The sequence below is a fragment of the Chlamydotis macqueenii genome, chromosome 1 (assembly GCF_036417535.1).
Source record: "Chlamydotis macqueenii isolate bChlMac1 chromosome 1, bChlMac1.mat, whole genome shotgun sequence".
Taxonomy (NCBI): domain Eukaryota; kingdom Metazoa; phylum Chordata; class Aves; order Otidiformes; family Otididae; genus Chlamydotis; species Chlamydotis macqueenii.
This window is the reverse complement of record NC_141556.1, coordinates 57052360-57070396: the sequence shown is the minus strand read 5'-3', so window position 1 is coordinate 57070396 and position 18037 is coordinate 57052360. Positions and strand designations below refer to the sequence as shown.

At 58.6% G+C, this 18037-nt stretch overlaps 2 protein-coding genes across 2 annotated transcripts; both read left to right on the top strand.

The window, feature by feature from the left end:
• Positions 1-1614: 1614 nt before the first annotated feature.
• SH3BP1 (SH3 domain binding protein 1) lies at positions 1615-12166 on the top strand. The gene is made up of 18 exons (XM_086753290.1): positions 1615-1933; positions 3801-3843; positions 4283-4387; positions 5200-5276; positions 5579-5690; positions 5789-5865; positions 6554-6689; positions 7335-7403; positions 7797-7887; positions 8149-8291; positions 8370-8481; positions 8577-8658; positions 9386-9466; positions 9573-9689; positions 10135-10232; positions 10423-10552; positions 10719-10834; positions 11317-12166. The coding sequence occupies exons 1-18, from the start codon at positions 1872-1874 to the stop codon at positions 11667-11669; spliced, it is 2004 nt and encodes a 667-aa protein (XP_086609416.1). The 5' UTR covers positions 1615-1871; the 3' UTR covers positions 11670-12166.
• A 563-nt stretch (positions 12167-12729) lies between these two features.
• Positions 12730-15360, top strand: PDXP (pyridoxal phosphatase). The gene is made up of 2 exons (XM_086740127.1): positions 12730-13330; positions 13814-15360. The coding sequence occupies exons 1-2, from the start codon at positions 12751-12753 to the stop codon at positions 14137-14139; spliced, it is 906 nt and encodes a 301-aa protein (XP_086596253.1). The 5' UTR covers positions 12730-12750; the 3' UTR covers positions 14140-15360.
• The last annotated feature ends 2677 nt before the right edge of the window (positions 15361-18037 follow it).

Genomic DNA, 18037 nt, shown 5'->3' with positions numbered 1-18037 from the left:
AGAGGCAGTGGGCAGGGGGTCTGTGCCTTGCTACCCGTGGGGACCTGGCTTTGTGCTCACTCCAGTGCCCCACGCAGCCGTTTGCAGCTTCACCGCTGCCGGTAGCAGCACTTCCTCCCCTTCCCCGGGGCAGTTTCGTTGCAGGGGTGCAGGGAAGGGGATCTGTTCTGGCAAGCAGCAGCCTGGGGCTGGGAGCAGGTCTCTTGACATTGCATGGGAGGAAGGAGGCCAGGGCTTGGGCACTGCCTGATGCAGCCAGTGAGGAGGGGCTTTTCTGTGTCTTGAAGCCCTTGCCTACTTCCAGTGACCGCAGTGCCTGTTAGGAGCACCCCTAGGGCTTGTGGCTGGGGGATCAGGTGTGCTCAGCTACAGGTTTAGAGCAATCTGGTGTTCAGGCGAGAATGGTGTTGGCTTGCTCGATCCCTGCTTGAAAACAGGGATCCAGCACTGTTTTGCTATGCACCCACTGGAGGGTCACCACCCTCCACCCCCCCACCAAGAAGGTGCAGAGCCCAGCAGCTCCCAAATTATTGCTCTTCAGGGTGCAGGTGGAGTGGTCCTTCCACCTCTTTTTCCTTTCTTGCTTGTCTCATCTGCCCACAAACTGACTACTTCCCATCTGGGCTCGGGTGCTAGTTCCTTTGCCAGCCACGTAACCCGGCCAACAGCAACCTCTGCTCTTTCTTAGGGCAGGAGTTGGAAAGTCCCAGCTGCAGGTAGCCAGAGACAAGGCAAGGTTCACATCTCGTCAAGCCAGGAGCAAAAGTGGTGGTGCTGCGAGGGGGATCTTTTTAGACCAAAAAAAAAAGAAAGCAAGCTGAGCCCTGGTGCAGCTCTGCAGACAGCGGGTAGCACCCAAGCCTGGGAACCGGGAGTTTGTGGTCCCCGTGCACCCATGTGCGGGTGCTGCTGCTCTGCACTTGGCCCAGCCACCCCGCTCTGAGGAGCCCTGCCAGTGGCAGGGGGAGCGAGGAGGAAGGGGGCCTCCCCAAAGCACAAGGCAACAGCCCTGGCCGCAGCTTTGCGGTGGCTCCGGAGGGCCTCAGCAATGTCAGGGAGGAAAAGCAGGGTGGGGGACGCAGAAGGGGTTGCAGGGGTGGCTTTGGCTGCCTCACCCTCCTGCTTTTTTCCCCAATGAGGAGGACATGTCGTGGGGGGGGGGAGAGGCTGGAGCTGCACCCATGAGCATGGAGAGGTGCCCAAGGGGCGGTGGCAGAGTTTGGGTGACCAAGCAGGGCAGGGTGTACACCATGTACCCCGTATGCACTGCACAGCCAGCTGGCATGGCCATGGGCTGCCCCGTGGTGCAGCTGGTGGTGAGCAAGGCCAGAGGGAGGAAAAACCACCCCAGCTGAGACAGAGAGCGAGAAAAGGAGCGTGGGCCCTTCACTCGGGCTCAGCAGCAGCGTGTGCTTGTCCTGCCTTGTTACGTGTTTGCTGTAATAATATTTCCCCTTTAAGGCTGGGCTGAAGTTATTTATACATGTGGGGTGGTGACAGGAACACAGAGTGGAGCAGGAGCCCTGAACTGCTCTTACCTGATCTGCGGCAGAGGGGCGGCCGGAGGAGGAAGGAAGCTCAGAAAAAGAGAGGGAGCAAGAGAAGGGAGTCCAAGGGAGGGGAAGAGAAAACAGGCAGGGCATCTCTGGCAAGGAACAAGAGAGAGGACCCACCAAGGAAACAGAAAAAGGGGGAACAAGAGAAGGAGAAAGGAGAAGAGTAAGAAAGGAGAGGTCCTGAGGGAAAGCAAGGGGCAGAGTGGCTCTGGGGAGCCAAGGGGCCGCCGGCGACCGATGCCAAGCGTCACCGAGGGGTGCTGAGCAGGTACAGCCAAGTGGAGTGGCTCTCGTGGTCTCCTCCCAGCTCTCAAGATGATGAAGAGGCAGTTCAATCGTATGCGGCAGCAGCTGTCCCATCCCAACATCACCAGCCGGTAAGAACTTCTCTGCTACCTGTGCCAGAGGGCTGGGAGGGAGCAGGATGTGGGTCCCAGAGAGCTTGCGCCGGGGCTGGACTGACCTCCCAGGGCTGATGGCCAGGGGAAAGGGGGAACAACCCTGGGTTTAGAGCATCTTCAGCATAAGCCAAGGGGCTGTGGCTCCCCTGCGCCCATGGGGCAACAGGAAGGGTGCACTGGTGCAACTCAGCAGGGACACGATCCCCAAGCCTGACAACCTCTCCCAGGGCCCACAGATGCTGCGTCCACCTGGAAATGGGCCTTTCCCAAACTTGGCTTCCCCAGGATGCGAGGGCAACGGGGAAGGACCTTCCAGCCTTCCATGCCCTTGGTTGTGTGGTGACCAGGAGTGAGTTAGGAGCTAGGAGCCCTCTCCGCTGAGCCCGGGGTACCCCATGGGACCCAGATGCCCTGCATAGCTCTAGCCAGCCCAGCAGCACGGGCATCCCAGGACTTCGAGGAGAGAACCGGGGATCCTCAGACGACCCATGGAGGACTTACAGCTCCACACAAATCCCTCTGGCCCCATCCTACCTCAGCTGCTTCCTTATCTTTCTCTTCAGCTTTCCAAAGCTCTCCTCTTGCAAAATTCAGAACTGAAATTACAGGGCTGGGCCCTCCCTTCCCACCCCCCACTCCCTCTTTCCTACAGCCACATCCACATGTTCCCCAATGCTGGGAGGTTGAGCAGGACCAACTGTGTCCCCTAGACCACTGAGGTCCTTCAGCCAGCCCAGCAGACTGGCCACAGGGAAGCAGCTGTTACATCGTGGTGGCCTCCTGCTCTCCTTACATTCCTTGGAAGAGAGCATAATCCCCTTCCCATCCCTCCTCCCTCAAGATGTCTCATCTCCATGTTGAATGCGCCTCCCTTTCATTTAATGCCAGGCAGGCAGGAGGTCTCAAGCAGCTTTTGCAAGGCAAGAGCAAGCTCTTCACCCGCTGCAGAGCCTCTCCTCTGCAGGCCGCAATCTCACGTGATTTTGCTTGCCTCCAACCAAGCCGCCCCCGTTTCCTGCGGCTCCACAGCCTCGTCCCATGTCGGCTCTTGCGGGCGGTGAAAAGAGCGAAACATGAACTGGCGAAAAAGCGGCAGCAGCAGAGGGAAAGCAAATGGGGTTTCCAGGGCATAGCAATGGCAGCGGGCTGTGAAGCGAGGTTTCCTCTATTCGAAGCATCAGGGAGGTTAGGGGGCAATGGCGGCTGGTAAGTCTTGAATTTGGTTTTGTGCAGAATTTGCAGCAAGCCTGAAGTTCCCTTTGCCAGATTTACTCCTAATACCTGCTGCAAAACCGAGCACAAAACTGTTTTCACGTAGGCATTTCTGGGGGGCTGGTGTCTCAGTCCCCAGCTTGACCACAAAGATATCCTTGCTCTGGCACCAGTGGCCCCACAGCCAGTGGCCGTCCTGGCCGGCAAGGACGTGTGCTGGGCTCCAACAGCACTGCCCTGGATTCACCTTCAGGGGAGAGGCAGGCAGTGGAGGGTAGAAGGTTTCACTTGTAAACATCTCACACAGGAAGTGGGCCTCCTAGGCACCCTGTCTCCAAAAAAAATGGGCCACATCTGGATGTTTTGAGCAGGGTGCTCTGAACTGGAAGGCCCATCTGATGAGGTGTCCACCAGCCAGCAAGGCTGACTGCCTTGCCCTGCTCCTGCAGTTCTTGTCCCCCTAGCATTAATTCTGCGCACCATTGTGTACGATGGTCCAGGCCATAGCAAGCATCTCCTGCTCCTCAGAGACCGAAGAGAGGCGGGCAGGACACATAAGGACCTGCCTTCCCAAAAAGGGTGGGTGGAGGTCACCCCCATCTGCTGATAGCTCTTTCTCCTTCTTCCGCAGAGCCCAGGAAGCAACCGAGCTCCTGCCAGAAGATCTGCTGCAGGTGAGGCACAGGCTGGGCCGGCAGGCATGTGCCTGCTTGTGCCTGGGCGTGGGAACCTGCCCCGTTCTTGCCTGTGATTTGCCATGCCGGCACATCCAAGTCACAGGGCTGGGATCTGTCCACATAGAATCATAGAATGGTTTGGGTTGGAAGTGACCTTTAAAGGTCATCTAGTCCAACCCCTTTGCAAGAAGCACGGACATCTCCAACTAAATCAGGTTGCTCAGACCCTCACCCAACCTGGCCTGGAGGGTCACTCCAGGAGGGTGACTCCAGGACCACAGCAGGGTGGTCCATTTTCCCTGAACCGAGGATCCCCTGGGCTGCGGTGGGAAGCTGGGAAGGCTCACCCACTCTCAGAGCTGGGTGGTGGGGAGATGGCCTTGGGGTATCCATGCTTGGCAAAAGGTCTTCCCCAGTCCCACCTTTCTGTTCCCAGATTGAGCAGAAGATTGAGCCAGCCCGGCGAGCGGCTCACAGTGTGTCCAAGAGGCTCCAAGCCTGCCTGCAGGGGCAATGCGGCTCTGAGATGGACAAGCGAGTGGTGAGTGGAGTCCTTCCTCCACAACCCATGCTAGCCCCGGCTCTATCCCCCACCAGCAGAGGGGACATCAGGGCCCTGCTTTGGAGGCTTTGCAAAAGGGTGGCCCAAAGCCCAGACCAGGTCCCAGCTCCAGTAGTGGCCACCAGCAGGTGCCTGGGTAGAGCACAGCAGGACAACCCTCTCAGCTGTCACTAACTTGAAGCCTTCTGGAACAGAGATGGTGGTTTTGCATCAAATAACCCTCCAAAGCCTCTGAACCTCTGTGAACCTCTGGCACCCACAGTGGTGCCACCACTTCTTCCTCCTTGATTTGAACCTGCCACCCTCCTCCTGGCTGGTGCTTACAGGCCCTCATCTGGGAAGCAAACAGTGAATCTCCCTACACTTTCCTTAGCCCCTGCATGATTTTGTGGGCTTCTCTTGGCAGCCTGATGAGCCCCAGGTTGGATTAATTATTCTTGATGATTAAACTGCTCCATACATTTGAAGCCATGGCAGGGCTGGGTGAGGGCCTCCATCAGTGTCACAGTCTGTCACAGGGGACTATTTTAGAGAAGACTGGAGGTTTTCTAACAAAACATGGAGCCTCAGTGCCCTGTTTAGCTAACTGGATCCTGGCTTTGGGTGACGGGTCACCCAAAGGGCCCTTCCTCAGACCCCAAGGCCAACAAAGCTGGGTGGGCCAGGGGAGGATGTGGGGACCCAGCACAGGGTTTGTCCACTTACTCCCATGCCATGTGGCATGCTTCACAGGGAGGGAGCTGCCACATGCCAGCTCACCATCCCTTTCCCAAATCCTTGGCTCTGTGCAGAAGAAGCTGCCCTTGATGGCTCTTTCCATGACGATGGCGGAGAGCTTCAAGGAACTGGACACAGAGTCCAGCCTTGGGTAAGTGCCGGTGGGAGGAAGGGCTGTGGATGACCCCAAAGGATGCTAGACCCTGGCAGAGCCACTGTCTTGGCTCAGGGGCTCCCACAGCCAAGCTGAGCTGTCAAACCCCGTCCTCAGAGCAAACATCGGTGTTGCAAGGGGAGAAGGAACAGCCAGCGCCTTCAGCCTCCAGTCAGAGGGTGCTAGGGGCTGGCTCAGGGTCCCACCTGGGTATGGGTATGGTGGGAGGTGTTGGGTCAGAGTGTGGTATGGCTCCAGCCCACAGTCATTTCATCTCTGTCTCCCCCTCTTTCCTCCAGGAAAGCTCTGGAGATGGGCTGCTGCATACAGAGCTCACTGGCCAAAATCCTGGCCGAGTTCGAGATCACCCTGGAGCACGATGTCCTGCAGCCTCTCAACAAGCTCAGTGAGGTAGCCACAGCCACCCTCCCAGCTCCACTCTCCTGTCCCACCTTCCCTTCCCCCATCTCCAAGGCTCTGCAACTCCCTCTGGCCCCTCTCTCCCACAGGAGGAGCTTCCCATCATCCTGAAGCGCAAGAAGACCCTCCAGAAGTTGATCTCTGACTGGAACAGCATCAAGAGCCGGTACAGGGCACATCACAGCTTGGGGGGGGGCAGGGCATGTGGGGCGCAGCCCCCAGCCAGACTGGGGGAAGGAAGAAGAGGACTGCCCTGAGGAGCAAATTTCCCAGGGCTGGAGGTAAAGTCAAAGAGGCAACAGCTCTTTGGGAGGACCTAGCCAGCCCCTCTCTTCAGGTGCATCTCGCTCTGGGCTGAGCCACTGGCTCTGTGGCACAGGAGAGAAGGGCAGTGCCATTGCTGAAGGCAGCAAAGTGCCCTGGCACTGCTTGGTGGCACTTAGATCGCCCCACTCTGACTTTTGTGAGGTAGCCCATGCTGTGCTGGGCTTTTCTGGAAGAGCAGAGCAGCCATGGGTTGCTGGTGGCTCGTTTCCGCACTGTCCTCCCTTTGGCTGCAGGTAGGAGAGGAGGGAACATCTCAGGAACAGGGTTTGGGAAAGGTCCTACAGACCCTGGGTGTTTCAGGCTGCCATGCTGAGCGCTCCCCATCTTGACCAGCTCGCACCCCTTGGTGCGGCAGCATCTTCTTCTGGGGGAGGGAAGTGAGTGGTGCTGGCCTAGGAAAGCCACTGCAGGGCAGTACTGTGACTTGCTGTGCCTCTTGTGGTCCCCATATCCCTTCTGCACACCCATCCCACTCCACGTCCCTGGTGCTGAGGCTGCGGGTAAACCTCTTCTCTCCCACCCCAAAGGCTGAACCAAGCTGCCAAAAGCTCCACTAACAGCTCTGGTGCTGGTGCTGGCCCCAGTGTGTCTTCTGCTGCCAACAAACTGGAGATCTTGAAGGAGGAGGAGGAGGAGGTGAAGAGGAAGGTGGAGCAGTGCAAGGTGAGAACATCACTCACTCTCCCCCGTGGGGCAGCTTCGGGGCTGGAGACCTCCTCCCCTCCAGCAGCTCCATCCAAGGTGACCCCACACCAAGACAGATGCAGCCAGTCGACACGTACTGCCCTCTACAAGCAAACTGGTCCCTTGAGGGAGACGTCCCAAGCTGAGGGAAGAAGGGTAAAGGATTCAAAGCACAAGCTGCTGCAGAGAGGAGGTGGCAGTGGCTAGAGCAGGGAGCTTATGGGATCTCCTCAGGCTGGGAGCTAGCCCAGCTGGGGTCTGTGCTGGGTGGCAGGGGACTTTCTCATCAGCTTTCTCCACTTCTGCCCTCCTTCTCTGAAAAGCCTGGCGCCTTGTCTGACAGATCCCATGGGTGCACTGGAGCTGGAGGTGCAGGGACCTCTTGTCCCTGAGCCTCTTGTGCCAGGATCCTGGTCATAGGGCAGGTTGGGGACGCTACCCAAACGCAAGCGATGGAGGCAATGAGGAATCCCCACGTGGTCCCTGCCTGCCTCCCCATGGCACCCTGAAGACCCTGTCTGGGTGACTCACAGCCCAGATGAGGGTCTTTGTGAAGACATCCCTTCTTCCTTGAGTGCCAGCAAGGAGGTGGAAGGTTGCTCTTCTCTGTGTCTCCCTTCCCAGGATGAGTACATGGCTGACCTCTACCACTTCTCCACCAAAGAGGACAGCTATGCCAGCTACTTCATCAGAGTAAGTCCTCTCTCACACTCCTCCACCTCATGTGAACATCTCCTGGGATTTGTGTGAGCCCAGCCCTGTCCCCATCCACACCAAGCCCTCCAGCCAGAGCAGGGGACAGCCCCAGGCACCAGCAGATGCCCAAAGCTGGCCTTGCTCCCTCCATTGCGGGTGCACGTCACTGCTAGCACCAGCTGCAAACAGCAGCTTGTCCTGATGACCCCTCCATCTCCAATTTGCCCTCTACCCCTCACTACAACCATGGTCCCATGAACTCCGGGAGGGTCCTCTTGCAGCTCCCCCTTCGCCCTCTTTCCATGTGGGTGCAATGTCCTGGGGATGGGGGTCCCTCCAAGAGGGGCCAGTGCCAAACTGAGCGCTGTTTGCATGTTCCCTGTCCGGCAGCTGCTAGAAATCCAAGCCCATTACCACCGGCAGTCCTTGGGATCGTTGGACTCGGCTCTGGCGGAGCTGAAGGAAAGCCACAGCCAGACAGGTACCCACCGGCTCTCCACGCATCCCAGGGAGAGCCCCAGCTGAGCCTGGGGATGCAAGTGTGGCTGGGAAAAGCCAGTTTTCCTGCTGCTGTCCCCCACATTGGGCTGGTGGGATGGAGATCACAGCCTGAGGCGTGCTGGGGATGCTGCCTGCCCTGCCTCTGCTTCCACCCCACCAGCCCCAGCTCAGAGAAAGCTGGCTAGAAGCCAGATGGCCCTGGTGGTCACTGTCCATCCAGACATTCACCTCCCTCTTCCAGAGCCCTGCTTTGCTGCAGACACCCCAGCGGTGGGGTACTACGGCGTGCCCCTACAGACACACCTCAAGAGCTTGGGCCGGGAGATCGCACTGCCCATTGAAGCCTGTGTCATGATGCTGCTGGCCTCCGGCATGAGGGAGGAGGTAGGTAGTGCTCCTGATCACCCCCTTCCCTCCAAAATGTATCCCCCCGCATCCCTTCCCTCTTCACTCCATCCCCAGGGACTCTTCCGGCTGGCAGCAGGTGCCTCGGTGCTGAGGAAGCTGAAGAGTAGTTTGGCCAGTGGCTCCAACGCCCTGGAGGAGTTCTACTCGGACCCCCACGCCGTGGCCGGTGGGTTCTGGCGAGGCAGGATGGGGGGACACAATCGGGCAGTCCCTGCCATCCCCCAACTGCCATCACCCCCGCCACTCCCCCTCCCCTCCCAGGTGTGCTGAAATCCTACCTGCGGGAGCTGCCCCAGCCTTTGATGACCTTCGAGCTCTACGATGAATGGCTTAAAATTTCCAGGTGGGTCTGGGCATTGGGGTGGAAAAGGCTGGTGGGGCTCAAAACCCCCCCGCCACCCTCCCTCTATCACCACCAGCACTGAGAGCAGGGCTGCTTGGTCTCATTTGCCATGTGGGGAGATAAGAATGCAGCTCCTGGTCTGTCCCATGCTCAGCAGAAATCCAGATGGCCCAAAATCTCAGAGAACAGCACTAAAAAACACAACAGGGTGAGGGGAAAGGCTGCAGCCTTTTTGGTTGCAAGAAGAGCTTAGCCTATGAAGACCCGCTTGGCCTCAACGGCGTGAGCCTCATCTCACTGGCCCACTAGCCCAGTTTGGCCTCTTGCTTTTGGGATAGAAGGGGTGGTGGAGGAGGCACAGCAAAAAGTCAGGGGCGAAGAGGAAGAGGGAAAGCACCTTTCTAAAGTGACCAGCTCAGTGCCATTGACTCCTGTAGTCACGGTGAAATAGGGTTGTTGCTTGTGGCAAGGGGGTGCTCGCCCCCTGAGCTCACCCACAATCTATATTCCTATCATATCAAATCCCTCTGAGCTCTTGGGGTGCAATTCTGTCCTCCATGGACGCCTGCCTTAGCTGCCCAGTAAAGGCAGCAGCAGGGCATCTCCGTCCCCAGGGCTACGGCCCACACGGGGCGGCCGACGCTGGCCCCTCTCCCTTGCACGCTGTGTCACTCTCCGCTGTAGGGAGTGGGCTGAGCTCTCTGCTCCTCTTTTTTCTCTCTCATAGCTTAAAGGACGCTGACAGCCGCGTACAGAGCCTGCGAGACACCTGCAGCCGCCTGCCTCCGGAGAGCTACAACAATTTGAGGTGTTTTGCAGGGACAAGGCTTCTTCGGCCCCAAGCAATCTCTGGGGGCAGCTGTTCCCTCCCCAAATCGTACTTACCACCCCCTCACCTGCTTTTTACCCAACAGGTATCTGATCAAGTTTTTAGCCAAGCTGGCCGAACACCAGGAGGTGAATAAAATGACCCCCAGCAACATCGCCATCGTGCTGGGCCCCAACCTGCTGTGGTCGCAGCAGAGCACGGGGTAAGGCCTGGCTCGGAGGGGTGGGAGACAGCTCCCCAGTCCCAGCTGGGGTGCCCTGAGTGCACCCACCACGGGAAAGGCTGATCCAGCAGCCTTCAGGCTGGTCTAAAGCACCTGCGCCTTTTCCATCCTCAAGTCCTGTCCCTTGTCCCCGCAGTCCTCTCATGGCACATCCCCTTGCCAAGCACGTGTCCTCTGCAAAGTAGCAGAGGAAGAGGCTGAGGCTGAGACTAGAAGCACTTGTAACATGGATGCCCTCCAACACCATTGGCCTCCAACACCAAACCAGGGTTTCCAGGACAGGGAACAAGGCCCACCTCCCACCCTACCACCCCCCTCGGCTAGGCTGTCTCCCCTTCGGGCTCTGACCCCTCAGGAATGAACACCAAAAGGGTGAATGACCCAAAAATCCTTTCCTGATGCCTCCTCCACTCCTGTCTCTCAGAGATCCCATGCAACTGGACTTGGCCTCAGTCTCCTCCATCCAGGTGGTGGGCGTGGTGGAAGCCCTCATCCAGCATGCAGACACCCTCTTCCCTGGAGGTAGGGCCAGGGCTTCGCTCGAGGTGGGTCACAGCCCAGAGTGAAAGAGGGAGGAAGGGAAAGGGACATTTTTCCATCCCCAGGAGGAGAGAAGTGGTGGGCTGCTCTGGTTCCCCAATGTGGGGTCACCAGGGGAAGCTCTGCACAGCAAGCACTTCCTTGCAAGGTCGTCTCCTTTCTCTCCATACAGAAGTAGATTTCAATGTCTCAGGCATGTTCATGCCACCCACAAACATCGGATATGGTGAGCCTACCCTGGTGGAAGTGCCGTCCCCTGAGCTCCCTCCAGCCAGCACACCCACTCTCCCGAATGGAGAGGCGTAAGTCCGTCGGGAGCTGGGGGCTGTTGCTGTCCTACATCTCCCCATGTCCTCCCACCATCCTACCTCACTCCACAGGCTGTACCCTCACAGGCAGACCCAAGGAGCTTTGTGGCCGGGACCGCCATGCCCAACCAAAGCCTGACTTGCCCCATTCTCTGTGCAGCACCTCAAGAGACCCCGAGGCCAGGTCCCAGCCAGCATCCCCAGAAGTGACCAGACCGTGTCCTGAAGCCGTGGGGCCACCGGCTCCGCAGACAACCAACGACACTACTTGCAAAGGTTAGGGTGCCTTGGATGACACGGTGGTTGGGAGATGACAAACCCCAACACCATCTTCTCTGGTTTCCTTCATCCTGCCGTTCCCCATGAGAAAGGCTGCTGGGGACATTCCTGCCACCAAATGAGAGGAAGGGCCTCTGTCTGGGGCAGCGTGGCCAGGATCTGGCCCCTCATTGCGTGCTCCATCCCCAGCCGAGGTGGGATTGCAGGGGTGGATGTGGCCAGTCCTCTAGCGTGGGGGTGAACACCCTCCGTAAAGAGGTGTCAAAGCTCATGGCCCCTTGTGAAGGGAAGAGGGTGAGAAAAGCCTCCAAAAGCTGTCCTTCACTTGGGTCTGCAGTATGGGAGCTGGGCAAGGGGCACTTCGTCCGTCAGTTTGCCTGCAGCTCCCTGCCTGACCCACAGCCAGCACCGCGGCCCCCTCTGCCCCAGCAAGAGACCCTAGGAGAGGGGACCCCAGCCCACTCTAGCTTTCTTCACAGGCAAGCGCCCGGCTCCAGCCCGACCCATGATGCCACCACCGCCTGTAGCCCAGCCCCGGAGCATAGCTCCCACCCCGGCAGCCCCTGAGCACGCAGCCAACCCCAAAGCCCAGCCACGACGGATGGTCGGGGCAGCCAGCCGAGCCCCCTCTGTCCTGCCACCGCTCCCCCCGCAGCCGGCACGCCGCCACAGCCGAGACACCCTGCCGTCCCCAAGGCCTCCCGCCGGTGAGGCCAACACGGCGGCTGCCACGGACTGTGCCCTGGGAGCCACAGACGAGGGGCAACCACTGCCTGCGGGAGGAAGAAGCCCCCTGGCCACATCGCCACCAGGACAGCCCCCGGAGAACTGAGTGGGGCAGGGGGCACCACAGGGCCGGGGAAATGGGGTCTGGTGCCCTTCCGGGATCCAGCAGCAGAAACCCTGGGGTGGCCTGAGGGACAGCATGCCCCTCCAGCTACTCCATCTTGCCCCCTTGGCTCGTGCCACCTGGGACCCTCTGCCCGCTCTCCCGTCTCCACAGAGCCTTCCTCCCCGCACCGCCATGTTTTGGCTGGGGAGCCAGGCTGGGCTTCAGGCCAGGGACCCAGCTCCTGACCCAGGATCCCCAGATCCTGGCTGAACCACCCCCCTCGGGGGTCCTCCTGTGCCCGGGGGCAGAGGGGGTGAGGGAGGGAGGCTCCCAGGCCCTTGCCTGTGGTTTTTGGGCCAGCGTTGGCAAGTTGGCCCTGTGGGGTGGTTTGCAGGCACGCAGCCATGATCCCAGCCCCTTCTGCCCCATTTTGCCTTTAAATATGTTGCCCCAGGAACACATAGACACAGATAGATCTATATAAACATATATGTATATATTTTGCAACCTAATTATTTCAAGAGCTGGTGTCACAGTCGCAGGCAGGTGTGAGCAGGGTGCGCTTGGCAGCCCAAGGTGCTGGAGGCTGCCGCCGAGAGGAGGGAATGGGAATTCCCCCGGGAGGCCAACGTGGAGAGGCACGGCTCAGCCCCGGGACTGGAGGGCGAGGACAACCGCCTACCCCAGCCCGCGGACTAATGGCGGCTCGGGTGCCCACAGACTCCGCCGAGCAGCAGGGGGCGCCCTCCCGCCGCCCTTTCACCCAGGGAGGAGGTGGCTGGGGAGAGTGGCTTTAACCAATCAGCAAGCGCGTTCAGGCTCGGTGCCGCCTCCTCACCGCCTCCCTCAGCAGCCAACAGGGCGGCGCGGCAGTCACTTTGAGAGCCGGCCTCCCGCGTCTCGGCCCCGCCCCTTCCCCTCCAGGGCGACAGGGCAGCGCGGCTGCCGCTCCCCGCGCTCTCCGCTTCCCATTGGTGGCGGCGGGCGGGGGGGCGGGACGGTGATTGGCGGGGGCGGCGAGGCGGGGGGGGAGGCGGCGGCCGGCCGGCGGGCTGCGGCAGCGGCGGGGGCGGCCGGGGGCATGGCGAGCTGCCGGCGGCTGAGCGGCGCGGGGCTGCGGGAAGTGCTGGGCCCGGCGCAGGGGCTGCTCTTCGACTGCGACGGCGTGCTGTGGGCGGGCGAGCGCGCCGTCCCCGGCGCCCCCGAGCTGCTGGAGCGGCTGCGGCGCAGCGGCAAGGCCGCTCTCTTCGTCAGCAACAACAGCCGCCGCTCCGTGGCCGAGCTGGAGCGGCGCTTCAGCCGCCTGGGCTTCCGCGGGGTCCGGGCCGAGCACGTCTTCAGCTCCGCTCTCTGCTCCGCCCTCTTCCTCCGCCAGCGCCTCCTCGGCGGCAACGGGAACAACGGGGGCGGCCGCGTCTTCGTGCTGGGCGGCGAGGGGCTGCGGGGCGAGGTGCGCGACGCCGGCCTGCGCCTGGCGGGCGAGGGCGAGCCGGCCCCCGGCGCCGCCGAGCCGGTGCGGGCCGTCCTGGTGGGCTACGATGACCAGTTCACCTTCGCCAAGCTGGCGCAGGCCTGCGGCTACCTGCGCGACCCGCAGTGCCTGCTGGTGGCCACCGACCCCGACCCCTGGCACCCGCTCAGCGACGGCCAGCGCACCCCCGGTGAGCCCGCGCCCCCCCTTCCCCTGCTGCCCCGGGGCGGGTTGCGGGGGCGGGGTGGGGGCCGAGGGCGGCGGGGGTGCCGGTGGCGGGGTTGGCCTGGGTTGGGGTTCGCTGTCCCAAGCCTGGGCGAGGTGTTGCCCTGAGCATCAGAGGGTGGGCAGGGCTGCCCTCGTGTGTCCCTGATGGCTCCTGAAGCTGTGTTGCCAGTATCCTGCTTGCTCATCCTCTGGTGGGACACAGGGTGCTGAGCTGCCCACAGCTGGCACCCTGTTAGCCCACAAGTGCTTCATTTACTGGAACAGGTTGCCCAGAGAGGTGGTGGATGCCCCATCCCTGGAAACATTCAAGGCCAGGCTGGATGAGGCTCTGAGCAACCTGATCCAGTTGAAGGTGTCCCTGCTTCTTGCAGGGGGGTTGGACTAGATGACCCTTGAAGGTCCCTTCCGACCCAAACCATTCTGTGATTCTATGATCTTCTTCCAGGAACTGGCAGCCTCACAGCCGCGGTGGAAACTGCTTCAGGCCGCAAGGCGCTGGTGGTGGGGAAGCCGAACACATACATGTTTGATTGCATTGTGGAGCGTTTTGGTGTTGACCCATCCCGCACCCTTATGGTGGGAGACCGTCTGGAGACAGATATCCTCTTCGGCAAGAACTGCGGCCTCTCCACCATCCTCACCCTGACGGGTGTCTCCCGCCTGGAAGAGGCGCAGGCCTACATGGCTAGCGACAGTCCTGCTGCCAAGGATCTGGTGCCCAATTACTATGTGGACAGCATTGCAGACTTGATACCAGGCCTGGATGAGTAGCAGCCTGTACCTGTGAGGGCCGAGGGGTCAGGTTCCCCATCCCAGATCCCCATCTGTTCCCATTTCTCTCTCACTGCCCTATTCCCTCAATTACTGGTTTCTTCACATTCCAGTGCCCTTCTTTGGGGGCAAAAAGGAAAGGAGTGGCAGAAGGGGGCAGGGTTCAAGCTGTCTCCCCTCTGCTGGGAGCTATCCGTGATGGACGGAGTTCTTCTCTCCCTCATATGCCAGCTGCCAGCATCTCTGGGAGAGAGCTGGAGGCCTTGAGGCTGACAGGGGGGTCAGATCAGTGTGTCTGTGTGGCCTCTCCCCCTGCAGGGGTTAGGGACTGGCTGTCTTACTATTATTTTTCTCTTAGATAACCAGTGGCGGCCTTTTACTGCTGTCCCTTCACTCACATAGCTCTCAACTTCTGAGCTGCATCCCTGCAGTCCTTGTGGAAACCCCCTCCTTGCCAGGGGACCACGTGCCATTGTCGCTCACCTGCTCTCCATTGGTGCCAGGGCGTGTGGAAGGAGCCTGACAGCTCTGGAGCGATGAACGAGAGCGCACTGCCTCCCACGAGTGAAAGGGAACATCGCATCATCTCCTCTCCCCCCAGTTCCCTAGAGGTGTTTCCCCCACGACCCCTTGCCCCAACTTGGTTAATAATTCTGCCAGTGTCCATCTGAAGGACTCTAGAAAGGGAAGAGACGGGTTTGAGAGGCTTTTTTGGTGCCAAACAGACAAGCTATGAGTGTGCACGACGGGTCTCTGGTTGTACCTTGTTTTCCAGCACCCTTTCCAAAGGGGCTTGTGAAGAAGAGAGGGCTCCTAGACCACAACAGCACAGCGGTAGTGAACTGTATGCCTCTCCCTGGTTCCCCCTCCTCAGTGGATTTTGCCATAGTACGGTGAGAGAAAAGGGCTGATGGGGGTCTGTGCTCCAGCTGCTGGTGTGCAGGTGAGATGGTGATGGTATTGTCACTGCTGTGATGTGTCGCAGCCCTCAGAATCATTCCTTGCTGCTTTGTCTTTCTACTTTTTTTAATTTATTGATCTTATTTATCAAACTTATTTATTGTTCAGATAGTGTATTATTTGTATAAACTATGCTGACTGGTTGCACCAAGGGGACAGGAGGCAGTGCCTTTGGGCCTCCCCTACTGTCCATGTCCCATGTTGATGTTCTTACACTCACCGTGTCTCTGTATATAATAAAGCGTGAGCGTAGGCTGGAAATGGCCTCCTTTTTTTTTGCCTGTGATCCCATCCAGATGAAAGTGGTCTGGATGTCTTTGAGACACCGAAGATGAGGATGTGGGAAGAGCTTTCCTCACTCAAGGGGGTGCTGCTGAGTAGAGAAGAGAGGGATGGATGATGTCTTGTGGACAGTGTCTATGTACTGCAGTTGATTGCTGTTGTCTCTTACCGGGGTCTCAGAACTGGAGTTGAGGGTGGAGGTGCCCTGTGGTGTAGGGCATGGGGTCCAGCCAAGTGAATTAGAGCAGTGGGTGATGTGATCTTTGCCAGCTGCCTTTGCATTTCACAGCATGGGTGATTCCTCGCTGGGAAACAGTGACTTCTTGTGTTGTGCCTGAGATCTGCCTGCTGCTAGTCAGGTGGAACCCAGCACAGCGGTGTCAAGATCTTCTAGGGGTAGGGGTGAGATGGAATCTGTCACCCGCATCTAGCTTGCAGAGGGCTGAGAAGCCCTCGACCACGCTAAGCTTTGAGTGAAGGGGAGGTGGGTGTCACTGTACCCCTGGAGGTGACCTTCACTGGGCTGTGGCATGCCATGCCCTGTGTGCACTCCCTGAGTTCGGCTCAGGTCCCAAGCTGGAGGGAGAAAACAGATTGGGTAAGAAAAGCACTTGAAATCACTTGAAGGTACTTTGCTTCCCTTCCTCATACGGGAGCCAAATCCCTCAGCCCCTTTAACAGCTGCTGCTGATATCCAAGCATCACATCTGCTTGAGAGATCAGCTGTTCAGCTGAATAACCGGCCTCAGTGTAAGGCACTGCTGTGTCAGCTCACGCGGCAGAACTAGATGCAACTCACTGGTCTGAAGATAATTCCAGGTGCTGAGTGGCTTCCACCCCTCCTGCCCCAAATAACTTAGGAACTGGCCGTTCAAACCAAAAAAAAGCATCCAAATTACTCTCTAAAGACTGCCTGTCGTCTTCATCTGTCCCCTTTGTATGTGTCTGTCTCTCCCTTTTGTCTGTCTCATCTCCAATTAGACAACCGGAGGTCTGATACTCCCTTAATGAGCACCTCACCAACACTTGTGTCATCAAGCAGAGACAAGAACAAGACCTAATGTGTCTGCTAATTCCAGCTGCATAATTAGAGATACCCAGAGCCTGACTTATTTTACAGAGCTCTCAGTTCTTCTATCAGATCGGAACTTAGAGTGCTGTTGTGACTTGGGGCCACAACTGGGAACGCTCAGTACAGCTGCAAATTGTGAGTCCTTCTCGTGCTCTCTGTCCTTTCCAGCTCTCCCAGCCAGCAGATAGGAGTTTGGAGGCTGTGGTGTCCCAGGCTGGCACACTGGGAAACAGAAGGGAATCCAGTAGCTAATGGGACCATAACAGCCTATGTTTGGGCCCTCTCCAAAGAGACTTTGGAGTTCATCCATTGGATCCCAAATGGTGAGCCTGCAGAGTAGGTTTTCTTTCTCACGTGGCTGCTGCCGAAAACAGAGCTCAGCAGAAGTGATGGCTGATCCCTATCTCTTATGACCATGTAACTTCTTTTGATCTGGTGCACCTCTCCCTGAGGGCTTCGCTATGAAGCAGAGGTGGACTTGGAGCAGAAAAGGAACAGGCTTTACCTGGCCTTCCCTTGGCTCTTCATGTAGCTGAGGGCACCAAGCAGGAGTGACCTGCATCCTGCAAATCCTTCCTCTCCCCAGTGATGGAAGCGGAGAGATAAGTGCTGCCTCTAGCCATGGGGCTGAGAGCAGTACTGCAGGGATCCATCAGATCTGCCAGGCTTTGGTTTTGTGTGGCTTCCTTCTGCTACTATCGTTCCTGCACGTAACAAAGGTAAGCGTAAGCAGGTCTTATTAGAAAACTAAACTGGAAGGGTCCATGAAGGATGGAGAGTTCTCCATCCAACCCCTTCAGACATCCGTTCAACTGCTGACACTAAGGGGTCTGTGATCCTCATGGTGGTCAGGCCTTGGTTCCTTCTGGGGTGTGGCTGGTGGGGCTGCAGAACACATCTGCTGTTGAAACTGAAAAAAGCGATGGCTCCTGCCTGGGAAGGCTGATTTCCTCCTGTCTAAAGCAGTTTTCCTTCTTGGGTTGAGCATTCAGGGAAGCAGTGCAGTTGCCAGGGAGCATGGGACTGTGGAGAGTGGAGCTGTGGCAGCACATGGGAAGCCTGGCTGGGTGTACTGTGGGGAAGGGTATTTTTTTTTTCTTACCTTCAGAAAACTGCATCGTCCTTTCCGGCCGTGGAATAGAGACAGCACCCAGATGGGTGACAGTCACTCCGTTACCCCAGGAACCTCATATCCTTCATCTGTAAGTGCAGTTACTGAGGCAACAACTGCTGGGTGATGTAAGCAGCTACCTGCCAAGCATTGCCTGCTCTGGGCAAGGCCCAGGGAGGGGCTAGGGGTGCCTCTGTTCCCCTGGCTAGCGGAAAGACAACTTCATCTTGCCTCCTGGACTGCAGCCATCCTTGGGCACAGACAGGTGGAGGAGACAGAGAGCTGGGAGAAGTCTCTCTGGGCTCTTGGGAGCATGGGGCAACGTGGAAGAGGATCAGATATGTAAGTAGGTGAGCCCACTTCTGTAGGAAACCATCCCTTCAGCCAGAGTGGACTGAGCTATACTGTTCCTGCTTGTGTGCAGCGTTCGTGATTTGATGGCAGGTAACCTGGAAACAGCCTGTGTGCGCTCC

Bases quoted from the DNA above. Each gene is read 5' to 3' on its own strand.
- PDXP (XM_086740127.1), top strand. From the start codon at position 12,751: ATGGCGAGCTGCCGGCGGCTGAGCGGCGCGGGGCTGCGGGAAGTGCTG. The intron at 13,331-13,813 runs GTGAGCCCGCGC...ATCTTCTTCCAG, and splicing joins CGACGGCCAGCGCACCCCCG to GAACTGGCAGCCTCACAGCC.
- SH3BP1 (XM_086753290.1), top strand. From the start codon at position 1,872: ATGATGAAGAGGCAGTTCAATCGTATGCGGCAGCAGCTGTCCCATCCC. The intron at 1,934-3,800 runs GTAAGAACTTCT...CTTCTTCCGCAG, and splicing joins CATCCCAACATCACCAGCCG to AGCCCAGGAAGCAACCGAGC. The intron at 7,404-7,796 runs GTAAGTCCTCTC...CCTGTCCGGCAG, and splicing joins ATGCCAGCTACTTCATCAGA to CTGCTAGAAATCCAAGCCCA.